General features: G+C 35.4%; 1 protein-coding gene across 4 annotated transcripts in view; it reads left to right on the top strand.

Annotated features, from left to right (window-relative positions):
- The window catches only part of TMEM68 (transmembrane protein 68), a 32,481-nt gene that overhangs the window by 1,472 nt on the left and 6,903 nt on the right, over nucleotides 1-24,106 (top strand). For 2 of the 4 annotated variants that reach the window (XM_080646878.1, XM_080646880.1), the window contains exons 2-6: nucleotides 6,071-6,115; nucleotides 6,697-7,087; nucleotides 15,507-15,671; nucleotides 18,521-18,714; nucleotides 23,564-23,624. In XM_080646878.1, coding sequence (XP_080503004.1) covers nucleotides 6,766-7,087; nucleotides 15,507-15,671; nucleotides 18,521-18,714; nucleotides 23,564-23,624 — 742 coding nt within the window. In that variant the 5' untranslated portion in view covers nucleotides 6,071-6,115; nucleotides 6,697-6,765. The remainder of the gene's footprint in view (nucleotides 1-6,070; nucleotides 6,116-6,696; nucleotides 7,088-15,506; nucleotides 15,672-18,520; nucleotides 18,715-23,563; nucleotides 23,625-24,106) is intronic. The other 2 variants (XM_080646879.1, XM_080646881.1) reach the window with 2 other exon arrangements.

Here is a 24,106-nt window from a genome sequence, read left to right as displayed (position 1 = left end):
TTTTTAAATTAAATGTCTATTCCCATATCCTTACTGCTGCCTTACTTTGATATTAGAGATGTGTTTATTTAGTGACTCAAGGAGGTAAATTATAGATACAGATATCCTTATCCCCAAAATGTTGCACATCTACCACTGAGCCACGCTGGCTGGGCCCACATTTTTGTTAAAGATATGTGGCTCAGTTGGTTGAGCATCGTCCCATGCACCGAAAGGTTGCTGGTTCAATTTCCAGTCAGGGCACATGCCCAGGTTGTGGCTCGATTCCCACCAGGTGTGCAGGAGGCAACCGATTGATGTTTCTCTCTCCCTCTTTCCCTAAAATCATTTTAAAAAACATTAAGAAAGTGAAGATGTGGATGAACACAGTTCTGATCCCTCTCTCTCTCTCTCTCTCTCTCTCTCTCTCTCTCTCTCTCTCTGTGTGTGTGTGTATATATATATATATATATATATATATATATATATTAATATATATACATATATATATTAATTGATTTCAGAGAGGAAGGGAGAAGGAGAGATAGAAACATCAATGATGAGAGAGAATCATTGATCAGCCGCCTCCTGCCGCCCCCTATGGGGATCGAGCCCGCAACCCAGGTATGTACCTTGGCCGGAATCGAACCTGGGACCCTTTAGTCTGCAGGCTGATGCTCTATTCACTGAGCCCAGCAGGCTAGGGCAGTTCTGATCTTTCTATAGCTGGCTAGCATTTTTTAGGTGGTGCCAACTATGTGTGAGTCATATTGTTCTAAGTGCTTTACGTATGTTTTCTCATATAACCGTCTATTTGGTTTACTTATTGAGCCTAGCGTTTACAATGGTGTCTAGCACAACCACTGCTTTGATAAGTATTTGTTGAGTAAATAAAGTAATAACCCAATTATGTAGGTCTTCTCTGGGCCACCCCCTTTCTTGTACATTATATTCTATCCTCTCTGACCTAGCCTAGTACTGGACCCAACAGTTCTCTTCTGCATCATCCACTTCTCACTCTCTCACTGATGCATTGTCATTGGTGTTAAAAACTGCTGTATTTTCTTTCATCTTAAAACAACAGACTTGATCCGCATTACTCTCTAGATATCCACTTGTTTCTCTGTACCTTTCTAACAGTATTCCTCTGAAGAGTTGACCGTATTTGCTATCTTCCCAATTTATTCCCTCCCATTTTTTCTTGAACTTATTCCAGCTAACTTTCATCCCCACTGTATCAAAACATTTCTTATCAGGACTTTCCAATGCCTCTTTATTGTAAAATCCATTGATCAATTATTCTTGGACTTCTTAGCATCATTTGAAACAGCTGAGTACTCCTTTCTTCTTGAAACACTTTCTTACTTTCACATCCAGGACGCCACTCCTGGAAGGAGGATGCTGGTTCCTCCTTGTCTTGCCAAATTCTAAAATGTTGAGTGCCTCATGGCTCAGTCATGGAAATTTTATTTTATAATTACTCCCTAGAGGGATATTTAGTTTCATGGTTTTCAATACTGTCTATATGTTGCCAATTCCTAGATATAGTTCTGGAGTCCCTATCTTCCTGCTGCACTCTGTGTATATCCAGCTGCCTATTTAATGTCATTGCTCGGATGTCCAGAAGAATCTTAACATGTTCAAAACTGAATTCCGGATCTTCATCCCACCCCCAAACCTGTTCTTTCTGCACTCCCATCTTTCACAAGTAAGCTGATGATAGCAATATTTATTTAGTGCTTATTGGAAGGCACTCTTCTCAGCTTTTTAATATACAATCTTCATAACAGTCTTATTAGGTAGGTACTGTTATTACCCCCATTTTATAAATGGAGAAACTGAGGCAGGGATATGAAGTAACTTGTCTATGTCACACAGTAAGTGGCAGTGCCTCCCAGGACACAAATCCATGTTGCCCAAAAACTGTGTTGTCCTCCCAGACTTCTCTTTCTCACTCATATTCTATATCTATTCATCAGCAAATCCTCTTGGCTTTATCTTCAAAATATATCCAGAACTGGATTATCTCTTATGACCTTCACTCTGCCACACTGTCTAAGCCACTTTCATCACTCATCTCAGTTATTGCAATAACTTCCTATTTCTGCCTGTATAGTATATTCTTAACTCAGCAGTCATTTAAAACCCATCAGGCAATCTCACTCTTCGGATGTCTTCTTCATCTCCCTTAGATAAAGTTCTACAAGTTCTCTCTGCCCATTTCTGACTGCTCTCCCTGTCATGCTTCTTTAGCCTACCTTGCTGCTCGGCAGACCGCACCAAGCCTACATCCTTTGTACTTACTGTTCATTTAGTCAGGAATTCTCTTTCTAATACCCACATGGGTTGTTTCCTTACTTCCTGAGGTCTCTGCTTAAATGTACTTTTATAGAGGCCTTCCCAGACTACCTATGTAACATAGTGTCCCTCTACCCCATTGTACCGTCTTGCCTACTATAGATCTCCATATTCTTACCCTGCTGTATATTTTTCTCTCTCCTCTCAATATCAGGAAGTAGCCTGAGTGGTGAAAGGCTATGAAACCAACATCTGAAATATGGCTGAAAGAATTAAGGATGCCGACTAGAAAAGGGGATTTCACAGCTCATGATAGCTTTCCTGAAACTTAAGAGGTTGTCTAATGGAAGAGGTTCTACAGTACAGAACTGGGTCCAGTAGGGAAAAGTTACAGTGAGGAATGTATAAGGAAGATCTTTTTAGTACTTCAATGGGTGGTTTTAAAGAAGGAATGGGACACCTTTTGAGTTTTCTGTTCTGGAAGGGTTTAAATTGGAATCAAGGACAACCCTTTGTGGAGGTTCTTGCACCCAGACCTGGGGCACTATTAAAGCACTGCTTTATCTCATGCAGGTTTCCCTGTAAACTCGCACCGGATGTCTGCCTATGCCCTGTTCCTCTTTCTTTTTCTGTGTGCGTTAGTATGTGTGATAAATCAGAATGTGGTTGAGGATAAGAGGTGTAGTTCGATTACCAATTTGGGTTGGGAGAGACTTTAAAATTATAAGATTTTGCAATCCTATTAAAAATCAGAAATGAGACTAGATTATTAGGAGCAGTTGTATTAATTGTATTTCAGATCATCAAAATGATTGGTTTTTAGGCATAAGAAAAGCTTCTAACATATTTGAGAGGCTATCATAAATTTTAATTTATTAATAACTAGAGGCACAGTGCACAAAATTTGTACACAGGTAGGGTCCCCAGGCCTGGCTGGTGATCAGGGTTGATCGGGGCCTTCCTTCCCCCGGCTGCCGGCTGCCGGTCGGGGCCTTCCTTCATTCTGCGCCACCCACTATGGTCAGTGCACATCATAGCGGGTGGTTGAACTCCCAAAGGGACAATTTGCATATTAGCCTTTTATTATATAGGATATCTAAAAGTTCTTTTTCTATTGAGGTATAATTCACTGTAACATTCATCATTATAAAATGCATACACCTCAGTGGTTTTTTAGTAAATTCACAAGGTTGTACAATCATCACTACTATTGGAACATTTTCACTATCTCCAGAAGATACCTCTGTTTCCATTAGCAGTCAGTTCTCATTGCTCCCTCCACCAGCACCTGGCAACCAAACACTAATCTTTCTGTCTCTGTGGATTAGCCTGTTCTAGGTATCTATCTATATAAAAGCCTAAGCGACCATTACGACTGAACGACCACAATGACCGATCCACCAGTTACTATGACGCACATTGACCACCAGGGGACAGATGCTCAATGCAGGAGCTGCCCCCTGGTGGTCAGTGCGCTCCCAAAGCCAACCTCCCCTGGCCCCGCCCCCCTGCCAGCTGGCCCCCATCGGCCCCTGGTACTAAACCATTCATAGAGACCTGATTCTGAGTCGGGATTTCGTATGCAGCAGAACAGCTCCCTTGCTGTGATCTATTGAAAGTCAGCCCTCGACACAAGGGTTTGTCTTGCTCCCATTCTCTTCCTTCCCTGGGGCCACCCGCCCACCATGGTGGTGGCACAGCAGTGAGGGAAGGAGGAGGGGGAGGTGGGGAACCACGTGGTGGCGGGGCACCAAGGGCAGGATCGGAGTCTGGCGTCCGTTCTTTCCGTGCCCAGCCCGGCGACCATCGCCTCCTCTCCCGACCCCGCCGGGGCCTTCGGGCCTAGGCTGGGACGGGGAACCGGGGGTGGGTGGGTGGCGTTGGATGTGGTCCCTTTCTCTGGGAGGCCAAGGGCCAGCAGCCAACCTCCTGCGTCCCTCTCCGCTGCCAACCTCCTATGTCCCCTCCCCCCCCCCGCCCCTCCGTGCATAAATTTGTGCACTGGGCCTCTAGTTTTATATAAATGGAATCATACAAAATGTGGCCCTTAGTGTGTGACTATTTTTTACTTATTATAATATTATCAAGGTTCATGCATATTGTAGCATGAGCCAGTAATTCATTACTTTTTCATACCTGAATAGTATTCTCTTATATGGTATAGCACACTTTCTTTATCTGTTCATCAATTGATGGATGACACTTGGTTTATTTCCACTTTTTAGCTGTTATGAATGATGCTGCTGTCAACATTCATATAAAGATTTTTATGTGAATATGTTTTCAGTCCTCTTGGATATATACCTAGGACTAGAATTGCTGGGTCATTTGGTAACTCTGGGGTAACAGCTTTTTGAGGAGCTGTCAAACCAATTTCCACAGTGGTTGCAACATTTACATCCCACCAGCAATGTGTGAAAGTTCTAATTTCTTCACATCATCACCAACACTTGTTCTTTTCCATTTTTTAAAAATTATAGCCATCCTAATGGGGAAAACTCTAATTTAAAAAAAAATGCTTTTCTATGTTAACATTCTAAATGATCAAACACTGGTAATTATAGTGATTTAACTCTTTAGATGGATTAATTAGAATCTGACGTAAACAAAGCCCACTGTATTTTTTAAAATGTTTTACTTATTTTGAGAGAGAAACATACCGATTGGTTGTTCCACTTATTTATGCATTCATTAGTTGTTTCTTTTCTTTCTTTCTTTTTTTGTTTGTTTTGTTTTGTTAAAACTCACCTGAGGATTTTTTCCATTGATTTTTAGAGAGAGTAGAAGGGAAGGAGAGAGAAAAAAACATCCATGTGAGAGAGACATATTGATTGGTTGCCTCCCTTACATGCCATGGGGCTGAGGATCACTGATCCTGCAACTGAGGTACCTGCCCTTGACCGGAATTGAATCTGTCACCCTTCCGTTTGCAGGCCTATGCTCTATCCACTAAGCCAAACCTGCTAGGGCTAGTTGTTTCTTGTCTGTGCCCTGACTGGGTATCAAACCCACAACCTTGGTGTATTGGGATGATTCTCGAATCAACTGAGCTACCTGGCCAGGATGAGCCCAGTCTTAATGTGTGCTGTGTTTACTTCTGTTACCATGATAGGTCCAGATTTTTCACAAATAAATGCTTACAAAGAAATTAGACATCTCATGAAGAACAAGTCAAAGTGCATGCCCTGCTAATAAGACAGTTAGCAAGATAATCTTGGCATAAAGACAGCGTTTAATTGCTTTTGTATCTCTGTCTCCCTCCTCCATCTCATTTATTTCCTGCCTCATCCCCAAGGGATTTGAGATTATTTTCATTATGATGATGTTGTATGGAATAATGACAAAATACCTCTAAGAATAGAATCAGAAAAAAATGGGAGAACATGATCATAAGGGCTAATATAAATGTATCATTGAACATCATGTTTGACCAGCTTATTATCTGGCAAATTTATTGAAAAAAAAGCATGGTCAATTACAAATCTAAACTTCATACTCTTTTTTCCGAAGAAGCAAAGTTTTTCATAGCTCTGAGCTCTGAATTAAAAAAAAAAAAAAGTCTCAGGTGGGAAGTAAACAACGTGTAGACAGTATATAGAGGTGTCCTCACTAAAGCATAATTGAGTGAGTATAATTTTTAATTGTGATACACTAGTGTGGGATATTTACTATTTCTTATCTATTTGTATTCATATTTGTTTGTGCGTGTCTCTTATTGTATGGGAATTATAACTCTAATATTGATTATCTTTTTAAAAATCATATTTTTTCCCATTTATATATTGTTTTCCAGAATACATACAAAGAAGCTTGGGACAAGATATTTATCTAATTTCTGGTAAGTTAACTGACAGATTTAGAGAGTAACATAAAATAATTGTATGGCTAGATTTTCAGTCATTTAAGATTTAAGATAATTTTTAGAAGATAAAAATGATACTGATAAAATTTTATTATTACATAACGCCAAAGGAAAAGACAGCTTTTCTATAAACCTGCATATAAAAGATAATATCCAAAAATGCATGTCATAATTTTCTAAAGATGTGAGTTACTTTTATTGAATCAGATATTAATGTTACCTTTTGTGAAGAATAGCATTATTTCAACATAACCTGGTGTAAGATACAAACATTCAGTATGATCTACTTAAGGTAAAAGTCAAATTATTAAGATCAATCTGAAGTTTCATTCTTCATCAGCCTTATTTCCCTCTCTCAGTTATAACTTGTGAGTTATTTCAAAAGCTAAACCTGACACACTTTCTGAGTGGACAAATGACACCTTATCATTTTCACATTTAAATCTGCAACAATCAACTCATTTTTGGTAGAAATGACTATATAGTATTTATATAGACTAAAACATTTAACTTTTTAGCTATGAAAATAATAACATTGGATTATTTTTCCCTTCTAGTGGCAAAATTAAAGACTTGTCATGATAATGAAGAAAGAAACTGAATTTGTCATATTCACCTAAAGAAAAATGATAGACAAAAATCAAACCTGTACAGGACAGGACTCTATGCCCTATTTGAGTTGTCTGATTCACATATTTGAAGAATGGTTTGGCGTGGAACAATTGGAGGACTATTTGAATTTTGCAAACTATCTCTTATGGGTTTTTACACCACTAATACTTTTAATACTTCCTTACTTTACTATTTTTCTTCTCTACCTTACTATTATTTTCTTACACATTTATAAGAGGAAGAACGTATTAAAAGAAGCCTATTCTCATAATTTATGGGATGGCGCAAGGAAGACAGTAGCAACTCTGTGGGATGGACATGCAGCAGTTTGGCATGGTAAGCAAGATTGCATTGATCTCTATGTGTTGCTGTTCGTGTTTGTGGCATGGAAATGAGATCATTCCATTTTATTGATTGAGAAGATACTGAAAAATATAATGGAAGGGATATTTACTATTTCTTATCTATTTGCATGCATTGTTCATGTATACGTTTTAAAATGATTTTTCCCAAATACATTAGTGTCCATTCAAGAACTACATAGCAGTTAGACCATTACTATAAGCTGAAGTATAAAAATTTATAGTTAAGACATCTAAAAGAGTAAGAGACTATTTAAAATATTATAGAAAACTGTTTTGAAAATACTTTAATTATTTAGTATTTAGTTCCATTTAATTCCTATTGTTTAAAATAGGTTTGACTTTCCCAGTGTAGAGATATTTTAAAAATGAATACTAAATATAATTTGTATAACTTACCTTATTAGGTATGATTCATTTCAGAGGTCATTATATCTTTCTCAATAAATGAGATAGCAGTGCGTTTATCTCCAGGATATTCATTTTTTTTTCTGGAGACCTGAAATTTTTTCTTTGTTATTTCAGAAAATGTGATGTGCATTTAATGGTTGGTGGTTCTTCATTTGGCTGTCATGAAAATTGCCCTCTAATGGCCTGTTTTCAAGAACTTGGTGTTTTTCTCTATCAGTTTTTACCTTATTTGTTGGTCTCTTTTGTTTTGGACTATACAAAAATAAAGAAGGTTCAATAGGCTGCTAACAAAGATGTGCCCTGTATATCATGTTGTTGAGCATCAAAAGTGTTTTCACAGAAAGATATGGAGGAAGCACAGATTTTCAAATAGACACCTGAGGTGGTGATCATTCTAAGGAATATAAATGTCAGATCACCTGAAGCTAATATATGTCAACTATACTTAATAAAAAAAATAGACACTTAAGAATATATATAAGTATAAAGCTGCTCTTACCAAAGATCACCAGTGACATGCTTATTATGTTAATGTGTTGTCATTTTAATACTATATACATTCTTACAAAATTTTTTTTGAGCACGTAAATATTCCATACACTGTAAAATGCTTAACATGCATTAATTCTTTTATACCTTACTAGAGGCCTGATACACGAAATTCGTGCACTGGGCTTGGGGGGAATGAGGTGGGGGGGTCCCTCAGCCCGGCCTGCAGCCTCTCTCAGTCCGGGAGCTCTCGGGGGATGTCCAACTGATGGTGGGCCTAAGCTGGCAGTTGGACATACTTAGCGCTGCCGTGGAGGCGAGCCGTGAGCCCGGCTTCTGGCTGAGTGGCGCTCCCCCTGTGGGAGCACACTGACCACCAGGGAGCAGCTCTTGCATTGAGCATCTGCCCCCTGGTAGTCAGTGCATGTCATAGCGACCGGTTGTTCTGCAGTTTGGTCGATTTGCATATTAGCTTTTTATTATAGAGGATAACATAATAGATAGGTTCTGTTACCTCCATTTTATAGTTTTGCCATGAGGAAGCAGAGAGGTTGTTATTTTCCCAAGGCACCCTAGGAAGCTAGGAGGAAGAGCCAGAATGCAACCTCAGATGTCAGGCTCTAAGATGTGTGCTTTTGTGATCTGTGCTGTATGGTAAGTTTGTCCCAGATTGGGGATTCAGGGTCAAAAGTAGTGGTATTCAGCAGGTTTGCAAACAGTAACCATATGTCTTTGATGAATTAAGTTCCTAACATTTACTCATTTATACTAATGCTCTTGTTAGTCAGTACAACTCTCATACTCTCTGATGGTTGTTTAACATGAGGCAAGGCAATACTTCAGCATTCCATGTGTGTGCCTGCAGAGACTGCATCTAGGTAGACTGCTATTGTTCATTGTCTTTAAAACAGTGATACAAAAATTCAGTGGTGTCATTTACAATACTCATTAGGAATATTTATCTCCCTCCCACATATATACACGCCCCTGCACCCCCCCTAGTACCTCCTCCCCCCGTAGCTCAGGATAACATACTTTGTAAGGAATAGTTGAAATTTATTTATATTTTAGGAGACATGGTTTAATTTGGATAACTTCAAGTGCTGAACTTATTTTGTAGCAGAATATCTAATTTTGAGGTATCTTATTTAATTATTGAAGTACTTTAAAATATGCACTTATGACTCAGAGGAGGTTAAAATGTATATACCTTTCAAGCCTACCAGGGATGCCAAAAAAAATGTATATATATAGTTCTTACTGTTTTAATGTTTTATTATAACATTTTTATTAGATAAATGATACTTTAAAATTTTTTTTATTGCTTTCAGAGAGGAAGGAAAAGGGAGAGAGAGATAGAAACATCAATGATGAGAGAGAATCATTGATTGGCTGCCTCCTGCACTCCCCCTTACTGGGGATGAGCCCGCAACCCGGGCATGTGCCCTTGACTGGAATCAAACCTGGGACCCCTCAGTCCACAGGCTGACACTCTATCCACTGGGCCAAACCAACGAGGGCGATAAATGATACTTTTAAAATGATTTTCTTTATCCTGTTCTTTAGTGACATATATTGTATAAAAGGCATTTATGTGCATATTTGGATTTTGTATTGGTATCGTCAGTTTTAATCATGCTTTTTAAAGAATCTTCAAAGGAATTTTTAACTAATATAAATGTTCATTGTAAGAAAATGTGTCAAAAATAAAAATAAAATAATAGTCACCTAAAATTTACCATAATGTGTATAATTTATTTTATTAATCTTCACCCAAGGATTCATTGATTCTAGAGAAAAAGAGGGAGGGAGTGGGGGAGAGAGAGAGAGAGAGAGCGCAAAAGAGAGAGAATGTGTGACAATCGATTGCCTCCTGATGAACCCTGACTAGGTATCAAATAGTTATGTGCCCAAACAGGAATTGAACCTGAAACTTTTTGGTGGGTGGGACAATGCTCAACCAACTGAGCCACCTGGCTGAGAAGTGTGTAGGGTTTTTTTTTATGACAAATTTAGAAGGTATTTATCTCAGGAGGAGATTATTCTTATCTGAATTCATTCTGCTGATGTCTCAGCCAGTAGCAGGTTAACACCTTTACATAATAAATACTGCTATGGAGATGAGACTACTTGAGCTCCAATATAGCCATCAGATGCTCTCTCTGTGGGCTAAGCTACATGGAAAACCAAAAAATCAGGAGAGTGCTTAGTGAGCATTGGGTCACTGCAGGGGAGGTAATAAATTTTATTTAACAACATCACATCAGAGCCATATTCACCCCAGAATAGTATGCTCTTTTTAATGGAGTCCAGACTACTCAAAATCTGCATATTGAGGCTCCTCCTCCCTGGACAGTGGTTGGATGAACATTGACCATAATTACCTTTGTGATTGCTTTCTCTGAGCATCTCTTGCTCATCAGATTCCCTCAGGATTGGTGTAGTATAGGCAGGAGACTATGGGGCTACACATTGAAACTAACATTGGGAAGAAAGTGTGGTATATTTAAGAGAGTTTTTGCATTGAAGTTGGTGACCAGGTGAATGTAGAGTCTGAGAGAGGAGGAGTTAAAGTACCCTAAGATTTCTACTTCTGCTACACAGGGAAACATTGGACCAGAAGTGCTCTATTTAGCTGAACAGAAGTGCTCTAGTTAGATGAACAGAAGCACTAAGGTGGAAAAGCATAGTTAGGGAGCCATCATTGGTCCATATTATTCATGAAAGAATCTGAATAGTATCACTTGATGGGCAATTATCACTTGTTGGACTAAAGTGATAATCCACTAATGCTTTCTGAGCCAGGAGTGGTATGATCCATTTGTGCTTTAAGAGTGAGACACAGTTAAATAATATTTGGACTTTATGTTAATGGCACTATGGTAAACTATAGTTTCTGTCAAGAATTGAATTGATTAACTAAACTTTTCTGCTTTCAATCAGATGATTTGGTATAGAGAAAAAGAGGGAGGGAGTGGGGGAGAGAGAGAGAGAGAGAGAGCGCAAAAGAGAGAGAGTGTGTGACAATCGATTGCCTCCTGATGAACCCTGACTAGGTATCAAATAGTTATGTGCCCAAACAGGAATTGAACCTGAAACTTTGTAAGTAGTTCAATTGTTTCTTAATTATTTTAAAAAAATATTCTGAAAGCAAGGAAGAATCTCAAAAATATTTTGTATAGAATCCCTCAAAGAAGTATTCTTTATTTCTCAGAAAATGTATCTGATGAAACAGTTGATCCTTTTGGTAACTTCAGATAACCTTAGTGATTGTTCTGTCAAGCTTAAAATAAATTGAATTAACTTGAATTAGTATTAGGTAATTGGAAAGAAATGTTAAAAAAACAAAAACATGAAATCTTGAAATATCACTAAATTTAATTTTTACAAACTTTTGTTCTCTTGACCTGAAACTAATATATTAAATGTCAACTATAATTAAAAAATTTTAAAAAATTCTTTTTTTTTTTTTTAAATATATTTTATTGATATTTTACAGAGAGGAAGGGAGAGGGAGAGAGAGTTAGAAACATCGATGAGAGAGAAACATCGATCAGCTGCCTCCTGCACACCTCCCACTGGGGATGTGCCCGCAACCAAGGTACATGCCCTTGACCGGAATCGAACCCGGGACCCTTCAGTCCGCAGGCCGACGCTCTATCCACTGAGCCAAACCGGTTTCGGCTAAAAAATTCTTAATCATTGTCTTGAGTCCACTTGAGTTATTATCAAGTAGTTCATGCTTTCAATACTAGAATCAGTCACCACTCTTAATTTAATCTGTTTGGTGAAGACCTTATAAACTACTATAAAATGAATTTCCTGTACTAAAATTTATACTGAAATCTTTATTTGAATGCTTGTTTCTTAGCAAAGCAAACGGATAAAACCTTAAGGGAAAGAAACAGACTAAAAGTTTCAGATTTCCATATTCTGGATTCTTCTTTTGTCTCTGACATGTGAGCAGCAATCCTTGGGAGAGCTGTTCTGTGTGGGGCAGTGTATGGCTGTAGGAACTTCCTTCCCTTTTCTGCTATAGTCAAGGAAATTTTCTTTTTACCTTTCCTTTTTCTTTGAGCTTAATAATGCTCTTGGCCTCTGGATGCTTGCTTTTTTCTTTCCTCCCTTCCTTCCTTCGTTCCTTCGTTCCTTCCTTCCTCTTCCAAAACAATTTTATTTAATTGGATGGAGTATCAGCCAAAAATGGTGTTCCTTTTATGACATGAAAAAATAATAACAAAAACATCTTAAGTTATATATTACTTTATAATTTTTTTCTTTTTTGAGGTATAATTGACATATAACATTATTTTCAGGTGTACAACATCATGATTTGATATTTATACATATGAGAAATGATCACCACATTTTCAAGATTGATGTCAAGAAGCTTACTGCTTATGGTTTGTTCTAGGAGTTTTATGGTTTTAGGTCTCACATTTAACTATTTAATAGATTTTTAGTTAATTTTGAACGTGGTATAGGCTAGTAGTCCAGTCTCATTCTTTTGCATATGTCTCTCTAGTTTTTCCAACACCATTTATTGAAGAGATTGTCCTTTCCCCATTGTATATTCTTGGATTCTTTGCCGTAAATTAATTGACCATATAAGTGTGGGCTTATTTCTGGGCTTTCTAGTCTCTTCTATTGATTTATCGTTTTTTTTTGTGTTTTTTTTTTTTTTTTTTAAATATCAATCAATACCATACTGTTTTGATTACTACAGCTTTGTCAGATAGTTTGAAATCAGGGAGCATAATGCTTCCAGCTTTGTTCTTTCTTAAATTGTTTTGCCTATTCAGGGTCTTTTGTGGTTTTAAACAAATTTTAGGATTGTCCTATTTAAGTGAAAAATGCAATTAAATTGCATTGAATCTCTAGATTATTTTGGATAGTGTGGACATGTAAATAATATTACATATTCCCATCCATGAATTTAGAATATTTTTCCACTTGTGTCTTTTTCAGTTTCTTTCATTGTCATAGTTTTCAGTGTGCAGGTCTTTAACTTTCTTGGTTACATTTATTCCTAGGTATTCTTTTTGATACAATTGTAAATGGGATTTTTTTCTTAATTTCTTTTTCTAATAGTTTATTACTAATATATGGAAATGCAAGAGATATTTGTATATTGATTTTGTATGCAGTTTTACTGAATTTATTAGTTCTAACAGTGTTGTTTTTTGGTGGATTTTTTTAGGGTTTTCTATATATAACATCATGTAATCTGCAAATAGTGACAGTTTTACTTCTTCCTTAACAATTTGGATACGTTTTATTTCTACTTACTGCTCTGGCTAAGGCTTCCAGTACTGTGTTGAATGAAAGTGGTGAGATTGGGCATCCTTATTTAGTTTCTGATCTTAGAGGAAAAACTTTCAGTTTTTCACTGTTGAATATGTTTCCTCTGTGCTTGTCATATATGGTCTTTATTATTTTGAGGCACATTCCCTTCATACCCACTTTGTTAAAAGTTTTTGTCATAAATGGATATTGAATTTTGTCAAATGCTTTTTCAGCATCTCTACAGATGATCATATGATTTTACTGTTCATATTGTTAATGTGGCTTAAACATGTTGATTGAGTTGTGAATGTTGAACCATCCTCACATCTTGGAATAAATCCCACTTGATCATGGTGTATGACCCTTTCAATTTATTGTTGAATTTGGTATGCTAATATTTTGTTGAGGATTTTTTGACTTATGTTCCTTATGGATATTGGCCTGTAATTTTCTTTCCTTGTGGTATTCTTGCTTGATTTTGGTGTCAGGGTAATGTTCACTTTGTAAGATGAGTTTTGAAGTGTTTCCTCCTCTTCTTTTTTTAGAAGTCTTTGAGAAGAATGGTATTAATTCTTTGAATGTTTGGTAATATTCATCAGTGAAGCCATCTTGGCCTGGACTGTTGTTTATTGGGAGGTTTTTGATTACAGATTCTATCTCCTTACTAATAACCAGTCTATTCAGATTTTCTGTTTCTCTATGATAGTCTTAGAAAGTTGTATGTTTCTTGGAATTTATCTATTTCTTCTAGGTTGTCCAATTTGTTGGCATATAATTGTTTATTGTTTGTATTTCTGTGGTATCAGTTGTGATGAATCCTCTTTCATTTTCTTAGAAGGTTTTATGTTCCTTAGAATTTATCCATTTCTCTTAGGTTGTCCAATTTGTTGGCATGTAATTATTCATTTTTTGTATTTTTGTGGTATCAGTTGTGAAGAATCCTCTTTCATCTGATTTTATTTGAACCTTTTTTTCTTGGTGAGTCTAGTCAAGAAAATGTATTGGTATTTGGTTAACAGTGTTAATCTTGTTTGTTTTTTCAAGAAAACAGATCTTGATTTCATTGATCTTTTCTATTATCTTTTTAGTGTTTATTTCTTTTATTTCCATTTTGATCTATTCTAACATTTACTAACGTTGGGGTTTCTTTGATCTGTTTCCCCGCCCCCCCCCCCCCCCCCCAGTTCCTTGAGGCATAAAGTTAAGTTGTTTATTTGAAATTTTTCTCGTTTCTTGAGGTAGGCATTTATTGCTATAAACTCCCTTCTTAGAACTGCTTTTGCTGCTTCTTATTCAGTTTTAGTATGTTGCATTTCTCTTTTTTTAATCCTCTCCCGAGGACATGCTTTTATTGATTTTTTTTTTTTTTAAGAAAGAGAATAAAGGAGAGGGAGAGAGAGAAATACAGATGTGACAATGAAACATTGATCGGTTGCCTTCCATACATGCCCCTATCAGAGATCAAACCCACAACCTGACCGGTATGTACCCTGACCGGAAATTAAACCCACCGCCCTTTAGTGTATGGGATGATGCTCCAACCAACTGAGCCTCCTGGGCCAGGGCAAATATGTTGCATTTTCATTTTCGATTGTCTCAAGGTATTGTTTTTTATTTGATGCCTTCATTGACCCATTTGTTCAGTAGGCTTTTTTTCTTTTTGCTAGGACCTGCTGAGCCTGTGACCTGACTGGTAAGATGGGAAGAAAAAGCAGATCTTATTCCTAGAGCCATGATCACATTTCACATGCTCCTTGGAGTATCAGTTCCCAACTCCTATGATAAAATACTCAGAGTATTTTCCTCTGAAACATAGGTGGAGCTTACTCTAATATTCCTCACAATCCACCAACAGTACAGGATTGCCATAAAAAATGTATTGGTGTTTGGTAACAGTGTGAAGGACAGTAGGCAGATTAATCTCTATAACTGGTGGAGAAGAAAAAGGTACTGTTGGGAAGCCAACCTTGAACTGAGATTAAATTAGAAGAGTCTCATTCCTTTCCTCACGTCCACCACCCTTTTACAAATCCTGTCATTTGCTTCCCTTGCTGACACCCTTGTTCTCTAATTTTACTTGTATTATTGGAGAGATGTTTTCTTAACATCCAGTTCAAATTTCTGATCACTCTTTTGCTTTGTTTTCTCCCTAATGTATATTTAATAATAAGCATATTTTAAGTATTTGCATTTTATCTTTCTAACAGGTTATGAAGTTCATGGAATGGAAAAAATACCAGAAGGACCAGCACTTATAATTTTTTATCATGGAGCTATTCCCATAGATTTTTATTACTTCATGGCTAAAATTTTTATCCAAAAAGGCAGAACTTGCCGAGTAGTAGCTGACCACTTTGTCTTTAAAATTCCAGGTAAACTTTCACTGTTCATAATGTTAATTAACACAGTCAAATTATGGGATAGTCTGTATCTTTGAGCTCTCTGGTATCATTTGGAAAAGCTTTCTGCCTTTTTAGTTTACACAGTTGGAACTCCAATTTGGGAGCTATCCTCATTATGGCCAAAAGCTTATCTGATCTCTTTCTTTATTATCAGGTGTTTAGTCCTAATTTTTCAAAGTTAAATCCTGAATTTTTACTTTTAAAAATTAAATTATAACTTTTGCTAAATAATGTATAATTTGGTCCAGAGAGTCTATTATGTTTTTTTTAAAATATATTTTATTGATTTTTTTACAGAGAGGAAGGGAGAGGGATAGAGAGTTAGAAACATCGATGAGAGAGAAACATCGATCAGCTGCCTCTTACACACCCCCTACTGGGGATGTGCCCACAACCAAGGTACATGTCCTTGACCAGAATCGAACCAGGGACCCTTCAGTCCACAGGCTGACGCTCTATCCACTGAGCCAAACCAGTCAGGGCTATTATGTTTTTTTATCATACTTCTTGACTTTATATTTGGTAGACTTATAACTTAGCATTGAGGACCATATTCTTTTTAATCTGTTCATAAAGGCTTTGTACCTTTTAAAAAAATTAATTAACCAAATGTTCTCAAACACAATAGAATTCTCTTTTAAAAATCTCTGTAAAATTCATTGAGATTTAATCTTATTTTCGTCTGTTATTAAATCACCAGAAACAAGCCAAAAAGTTTATAGTTTATTCTCTGAAATAATTAAAAAAAAAAAAAGTGATCTATCAACCAGACAGACAAACACCAAACAGTGAATTAAATAACAGTCTACTCAATGCCTTTCATAGACATGGTTAATGTTTTGGGTATCCTTATGTCACTAAAAAGACATTTGTATTTTTTTAAATATATATTTTTATTGATTTCAGAGAGGAAGGGAGAGGGAGAGAGAGATAGAAACATCAATGATGAGAGAGAATCATTGATTGGCTGCCTTCTGCATGCCCCCTAGGGCAGTGGTCGGCAAACTCATTAGTCAACAGAGCCAAATATCAACAGCACAACGATTGAAATTTCTTTTGAGAGCCAAATTTTTTAAACTTAAATTTCTTCTAACGCCACTTCTTCAAAATAGACTCGCCCAGGCCATGGTATTTTGTGGAAGAGCCACACTCAAGGGGCCAAAGAGCCGCATGTGGCTTGCGAGCCGCAGTTTGCCGACCACGGCCCTAGGGGATTGAACCTGTAACCTTGGGCATGTGCCTTTGACCGGAATCCAACCTGGGATGGTTCAATCTGCAGGCCGATGCTTTATCCACTGATCCAAACCAGCTAGGGCAGTCATTTTCATTTGTATTTTGTGTATAAACTAAATAGACTATCAAAGGTTTTTATTTAGAAAATAATATCACTTTATAGTAAAATTTGAAAATTAGAGAAAAAAACATCATTATACTAGTAATCTTGCTACTCTAATATAACCAGTTAGTCTTTCAATTTATTTTGTTTCATTCTTAATTCACATATTCACGTATTATGCAAACAACTTCGTTCTTTTAAAAAAATATTTTAATGTTAGCATTAACATTTTACCATTTATAAAAAACAGTTTAAAAAAGAATAATTTTTTAAGTAAAGAATAGTTTTAATGGATGACTAAAATATTTAATTACTTAGTTTTCTCTTATGAAACATTAGGGTACTTCCATTTTTTTCTTCTTATCTGTAATAGAAAGTGAATATTTTTATTTAGCATTTGGCTTTTAAAATACTTTCCCCCTTTATAATCTTATCATTCAGGAAACCTCCCTTGTTCATTCATTTATTATGATATTGCTTCTAATTAAATCAGTGGGCTTTTAATGTAATGTAGCATGAAAATTGTTTCAATTTTAATAATATTTATAATCTTGTATCAGATCCTTAAACCTATGAGAAGGTTGATTAGTATGCATAGTTTTTACTACTCATTTCATTTTCCATTTTCAAGGAATAATGTATACTATCATCAGTCCTCTAAAGTTTCAGTTTAGGATTTGCTTAAAATATTTAATTACTTAACAGGATTATATTTTCATCTATAAATAGTTGTAATTTTTTAAATTGTATAATATTAGGACCTGCAATTAGCTGTTCCTAAGTCAAACACTCACTTTAGTAAAAACTCTTAATGATTTTGCTATTATTATTGACATAAAATTTTCTTGGGATTAGCATCATCTAACTTTTAATTTCAGTAGATTTTATTATGGCTTGCCAATTTTGGTAGGGCTAAGCATAGTCAGATTCACATGCTCTTGAGTGAGTCTTTCTTATAGGTTTAATGGAAGATTAGATTTGTGACTGCTGATAGGATATTATTTCTGATTGCTTTAATAAATGCTGTAGATAGTTTTTAGCCCTGAGATGCTAGTGGAAGGAACTTGGGTTAGATATACCTGGACCGGAATCTCTGCCCTGCCATTTGCTTGGTGTGTGAATTTGAGCAAGTTACTTACACTCTGAGCCAACTTTTCCTCTTCTGTAAAATAAGGACAAGAATCACTGTTTTCCAAGGTTTTTGTGAGTTTTAATTAAAAATTTGAATATGTAAAGTAGCCAGAGTAGTAGGTGATCACTAAGAGGTCATCAATAGTAGGTGATGTATAAGATGAAGCTATTATTTTACCAGCAATATTAATCTTATGTTAACTTTGAGAGTTCTTGTTGATTTTTAAAAAGTTAAAAAGAATTTACTGATTTAAGTATAGATAGCACATTTTATAGGTTGTGAAGATATTTGCTCTTGAAGAATTGGACAAGAAATACTTAAGATATATATTCATGCTAATGTTTCTTACAGGGTTTAGTTTATTACTTGATGTATTTTGTGCTCTACATGGACCAAGAGAAAAATGTGTTGAAATTCTGAGGAGTGGTCACTTGTTAGCTATTTCACCAGGTGGAGTTCGAGAAGCCCTAATTAGTGATGAAACCTACAACATCATATGGGGTAATCGTAAAGGCTTCGCTCAGGTTGCAATTGATGCAGAAGTGGTGAGTTGTATAAAGCTAATTATTAAAGTAAAGCTAGGTTGTATTTATAATAAATGCTTAAATAGTGAGCCAAAGTATATAAGAATTTAGATACTGTCATTGCAGTACTTTAAGTTAGTGTATATAACTCTTAAAGTGTAACAGTAGAGAACTGTTCCTGTAGATGGGAAACCATCTGAAAAATTCAATCTGGAAATTTGGCAAATATTCAGCAAAATTTTATTTTACATTTCAAAATCCAGCATCTTTTAATCAGATTTGTAAAATTCTTTGTATTTCTTTAGTTATACTTGTTTTCATAAGTAATAATCAGTCCACTTCTATGTATTTTAATACTTTTGTACGATTGAGTTGGCATATGTCAGTGATGGTTGTTGGTTGGTTTCATTGCAATTCTTTTATCTGTGATCAATTTATATTACAAAAGGACTCAAATAATAAATGACTAATCATTTCTTATCAAGAAATGTGATCAGCTATCTAGTAGTATGAATAAAAAATGACAAATAGGTGTTGGTGATATTTAGATCTTTTTAAAAGACTTTAAAAATGAATTTGTCAGTAAAGTTAGATGTTCTGGGATTCGCTGTAATTATTCTACTTAATAGGCTGAAGAATGTGAATACTATTTTATTTTTTTCTTTTGCTTTAGAAAGTATTTCTCAGCCTTTTGGTCTCCATATTGTACTTTGTCTTATGAAACATTTATTATTCATGGAATGGTTTCTTCTTTGTTTTCTGTTTGTTTTAATTTTAGATTGTCAGTGAGAAAAACAAGTAATAGTATCTTGGACAAGGTGTGTTCTTTTTCTAGGCCAACCGATTAGCTAGAGACAGCTGCCAGTACTTTCACATTTTAGTTTTTTAATATACCCATTCTGCCACATAAAGAGACCAGCGTACACCTTTAGCTTGCCTATTCATCTTGCAAATACAGACTACTGAATAAAAAGAAAAAGCTAATGGATAATTCATTCTAACCCAAGACTAGTATTTGAAAAGAGTGGAAATTTTCTCGATAGTTTTTAATTTTAGGATTGTAATAAATAAATGCATTGAGCTCTATTCTCTCTTGTACGTATGTATATGTAACTTCTAGAAGTAAGTTATTGCTGTATAGTACTTTAGTAATGTGGTCCCAGTATAACAGTTAATGTACTTGCCCAAGTGTTTAATAATACACAACATACAAATTTAAATACTGTTGTCCTACAGTAGATTATAAACTCTCTGAGGACAAGGCCATCTTTTTATATTCTGAGTTCCTAGTACACTGACAGGCATTTAGTAGGCTACTTGTATTTGTTAAATTTATTTTTAAAACATTGTTAATCAACACTAAAAGGAGCCTTTTGAATTTTATTTTATATTAATAGTATTAGTGATATAGAAAATTAATTTATAGCAATTTTATTTTCCAAAAAGTCGTAAGTACTGATGTAGAAAACAAAACCTTAGACTACCTGAATAATATAGAATACAAAAGGATATATGCACACTTGTACAAAATTTAAGGATATGTAATGTATTTTTAAGCAATAATAAAAGCTAAAATCTAATCAAACATAGTTTACTTTTTAAGTTTATATTTTAAAAGAATTATTTCTTCTAAGGTTTAAGATAAAAATGACATTGATCATGGGATTCTAATTTCTCATCCTTAAGTTTAGTTTTAAAGGACATTGCATGGAAGAAGGCCCAAAAGAAAGAAATAATATAGAGAAAGGGACTCAGATTCCAATCCTTGAAAGAGTTTCTAAAAAATTAATTAAGATAGTCTAGATAATTTAGTTAAGGATTTTATATGAAATTTGAGAAAATTTAATAAACAGCCTTTTACAAGTTTATAAATAAACAAAAATCTTTAACATTGCTGATTTACAAAAGAGCATTGTAAATTTGATTAATCTTGTATACCACCCCAACCTTTTATAGTGCTTTCAAAGGCTTTATGGTGGTACTCCTCTATAGTAAGTAGGTGACATATGTGATTACTCCAGTGTTGCAGCTGAGGAAACTCAGGCACAGAGAGATGAAGGGATGGAGGGACCCGGTCATACAGCAGGGCAGAAGCAGAGCAGAGCACACAGTTCAGGACTGCAGGCAGCTGGTGCTGTTGCCATCACTGATGGCATTTCACAGTGAGCCTTCTTACCTTGAGATTAGAGGGCACTTGCCCATACCTGAGGAAAATCTTTTAGTGATATCATTGTAAATTCACAAGTATCCCTTCTGGAAAACCTCTTCATAGTCTCACAGAATTATCATAAACTGTGACCAAAGATTTAAGACTGTTGTTGCAGGATTAAATACATTTCAATTGTGACATAGTAACAGAAATTAAAGTTAAAAAGTCTAGATCATCAATGCAAGCTCACAAAATATTTGTTAGAAAATATTTAAGGTTCATCTGAAAGTTGCAGCTTTTTTATATAATATAAATCACTCTTATTTTGTGAATTCCTGAGAATTATGACGGGTAAGAATTTTTAGGTAACTTCATCCTATATAATAAAAGGCTAATATGCAAACTGACTGAACAGCAGAACAACTGGTCACTGTGACACCCACTGACCACCAGGGGGAAGACAATGCAGGAGCTGCCCCCTGGTGGTCAGTGCACTCCCACAGGGGGAGCACGGCTCAGCCAGAAGCCCTGAGCTGGGCTCATGGCTGGTGAAGGCAGTGGCGGTGGCAGGAGCCTCTCCCCCCTCCGTGGCAGTGGGACATCCTCCAAGGGCTCCTGGACTGCGAGAGGGTGCAGGCCCGGCTGAGGGACCCTCCCCACCCCCCAGTGCATGAATTTCATGCACCAGGCCTCTAGTATCTAAATAAGTTGGGGAAAATTAGCCCATTTACTTTAGTTGGAAAACAAATAACAGATATAAAAGAAAATAACATTTGTTCTAATAAAATTATTTTTATGTATTATTTCAACCTATTAAAAAAATCTTTGAGATAGGATAATAAAGATTTTTTAATAGGTTGAAATAATACATAAAAGTAATTTTATTAGAACAAATGCTAGTTAGCCCCATTTTTAACACGAAAAAAACAGACTTTGACATGGTAAGTAACTTGTTTAGTGGTTCCCACTTTTTTAGTGGCAAAGTTAGGACTCCAAGACAATGTGAAGCTGATTCTTCAAGAATAATTTTAACAAAATACACATTTTCTTTCTCTTGCACATGTATGCATACACATACATACAGAGACACATGTATACATGTAAACAGAATGTAATGGTAGGTTACTTTTGCGACTACGTTGTATATAAAGTGTGCACAAGGAAAGGAATGAATGATTGTACTACAATATCAGGTTCTAATAAAGCGATGTTTGTAGCTTAAAGGCTTTAGCTTGCAGGCAAATTTGGGAACAACATGCCCAAAATATAGCCTGGAATACTGAGCCTTCCAGGCAGTCTTTCTCTGTTCAGTAGGTTCTGGAAATGTTCAGCTTCTGGAGAGTTAGGTATTTAAAGGATGATGTGTCCCCTGAAGTGTGTTTAAATAATGCATACTTCAATACAAACTTTGGGGTTCATGTCAGTCAGTAGACATGAATCCAGCAGACAAGGCACAGTGGTGAATATATGGGCTGAAAGTTTTCTGTTCCTTAGGCATTTTAAGTTCTTATTTCTAAAGTCATAACTATTTACAACATTAAGATTTTAGCTTTCATTTTATTTTACACTAGTGATGGTCATCTACATTGAAATCTGAATGTTTTACAAAAGCGTCAATGTACTTTGTCTTATGTGCTTGCTTTGTGAATTAACTCCATTGAATTTTAAGGCCTTCACCTGACTGCTTTTCTTTACCTGACTTCTCTCTTTCCTAACTGTTTTTAATATTCCTGCTGCCTATATCTGACATTTATGTTCTAGGTGCTAGGGATACAGAAGTGAACAAAACAATGTGTGTGCTATTAGGAGTTCTGGGAGAGGGGAGAGATATAGTAAATAAAAGATCAGTTAGTTAAATGTGAGGTAGTAAGTTCTATGAAGAAAGCTATACCTACTCTCTTTCCTGCAGTCCACCATATTTTACCACTTCCCAAAGCTGAATAGGAATGGCTTTTTAAATGTCAGCTTATTTAAATATCTCAGGTCCTGCTCAGCAAGGCAGGTGTTCAATTTTTTATCTGCTTTAGCTCTATGGTGGCGTACCCTTCTCATATGCTCCTTTGCTACTTCACCCATTGTTTTATGACATCTAGTTAAGGTCTTCATTTTAAAAATTATACTTAATTATTGATATTCATAGAAAAATGAAAACCTTGAACTTGTAAGAAGAAATTCTCTAAAATTAATGATGTGAAGAATTCTTTCATATATATGCTTTTCCTTTTTTGTGGTGTTATACTTTTCATTGATGTTGAACATTTTTATATTTAATACACTCACAAAAATAAATGGTGTTTTACTAATTTCTGTCATTTAAATTTATATAAATTTTCCGGTAGAGACAATCTCTGTCTTGTAACTTTCCTCAGCGAACATACTATTCAGTAGCCACCTGGAACCAGTTTGATTTCCCACATTTATTTTATTTAATTAAATTAATGATTATTATAATCTTTGAGTATTAAGGATTTATGTGGAATGAATAGGAAAGTTGGTAAAGTAAATATTATATATTACCACTAGAGGGTAGTGTTTCTAATTTATATTTCTACAAATGACCAAGTTTAGTCTGATAAATCACACTAGTGATAAAAGTATACCTTTATTTTAAAAGAACCTTATTTTAATCTTAAACAGATCCTCAAAAGTTTTCATTAGTTACTCAATGGAGACATTGAATAGATTAATATATTTACTTTTTAATCCAAATTTTCTCTTTAGCCCATTATTCCTATGTTTACACAAAATATTCGTGAAGGATTTAGATCACTTGGAGGAACAAGTAAGTTCTGGTTCATTTGGTTTTTCTAATGATAGTGTAATATTTATAACAATATTTTATTTTTGTTTTTTACTTCTATAATATAATATTTTAAATATTTGGGCTTTGAACTCTGTAGTTTCAAAATTTAGATTTTTTTCCATTTAGATGTTTTTCTACTTAAAGACTAAATGATAATGTTTTAAGTAATGGCAGCTCTTAGATGTTAGGTTTTTGTCTTATGTACATACTAAAGCTTATTTGTCACTGACTTTTTAAAATTACCAAGAAAATCACTTACTTACTTTTGTTGAAACATGTTGTTTAAGGTTAGGAGAAATTTACATATAACTTAGACTATCTTCTTACCTCACCCCTGAAGAAGTTGCAGCTTTAAAAATGAATGACAATAATATTGAAGTAAGATGAACAACCAAAGAAGATATAATTTGCCTTGGTTTATTTCTGTTACTTTTTAAAAAATATGTTTTTATTGATTTTTA

The sequence above is a fragment of the Plecotus auritus genome, assembly GCF_963455305.1.
Source record: "Plecotus auritus genome assembly, chromosome: 11".
Lineage (NCBI taxonomy): Eukaryota > Metazoa > Chordata > Mammalia > Chiroptera > Vespertilionidae > Plecotus > Plecotus auritus.
The sequence above is the reverse complement of the archived record's forward strand: the minus strand, read 5'-3'. Positions and strand labels throughout refer to the sequence as shown.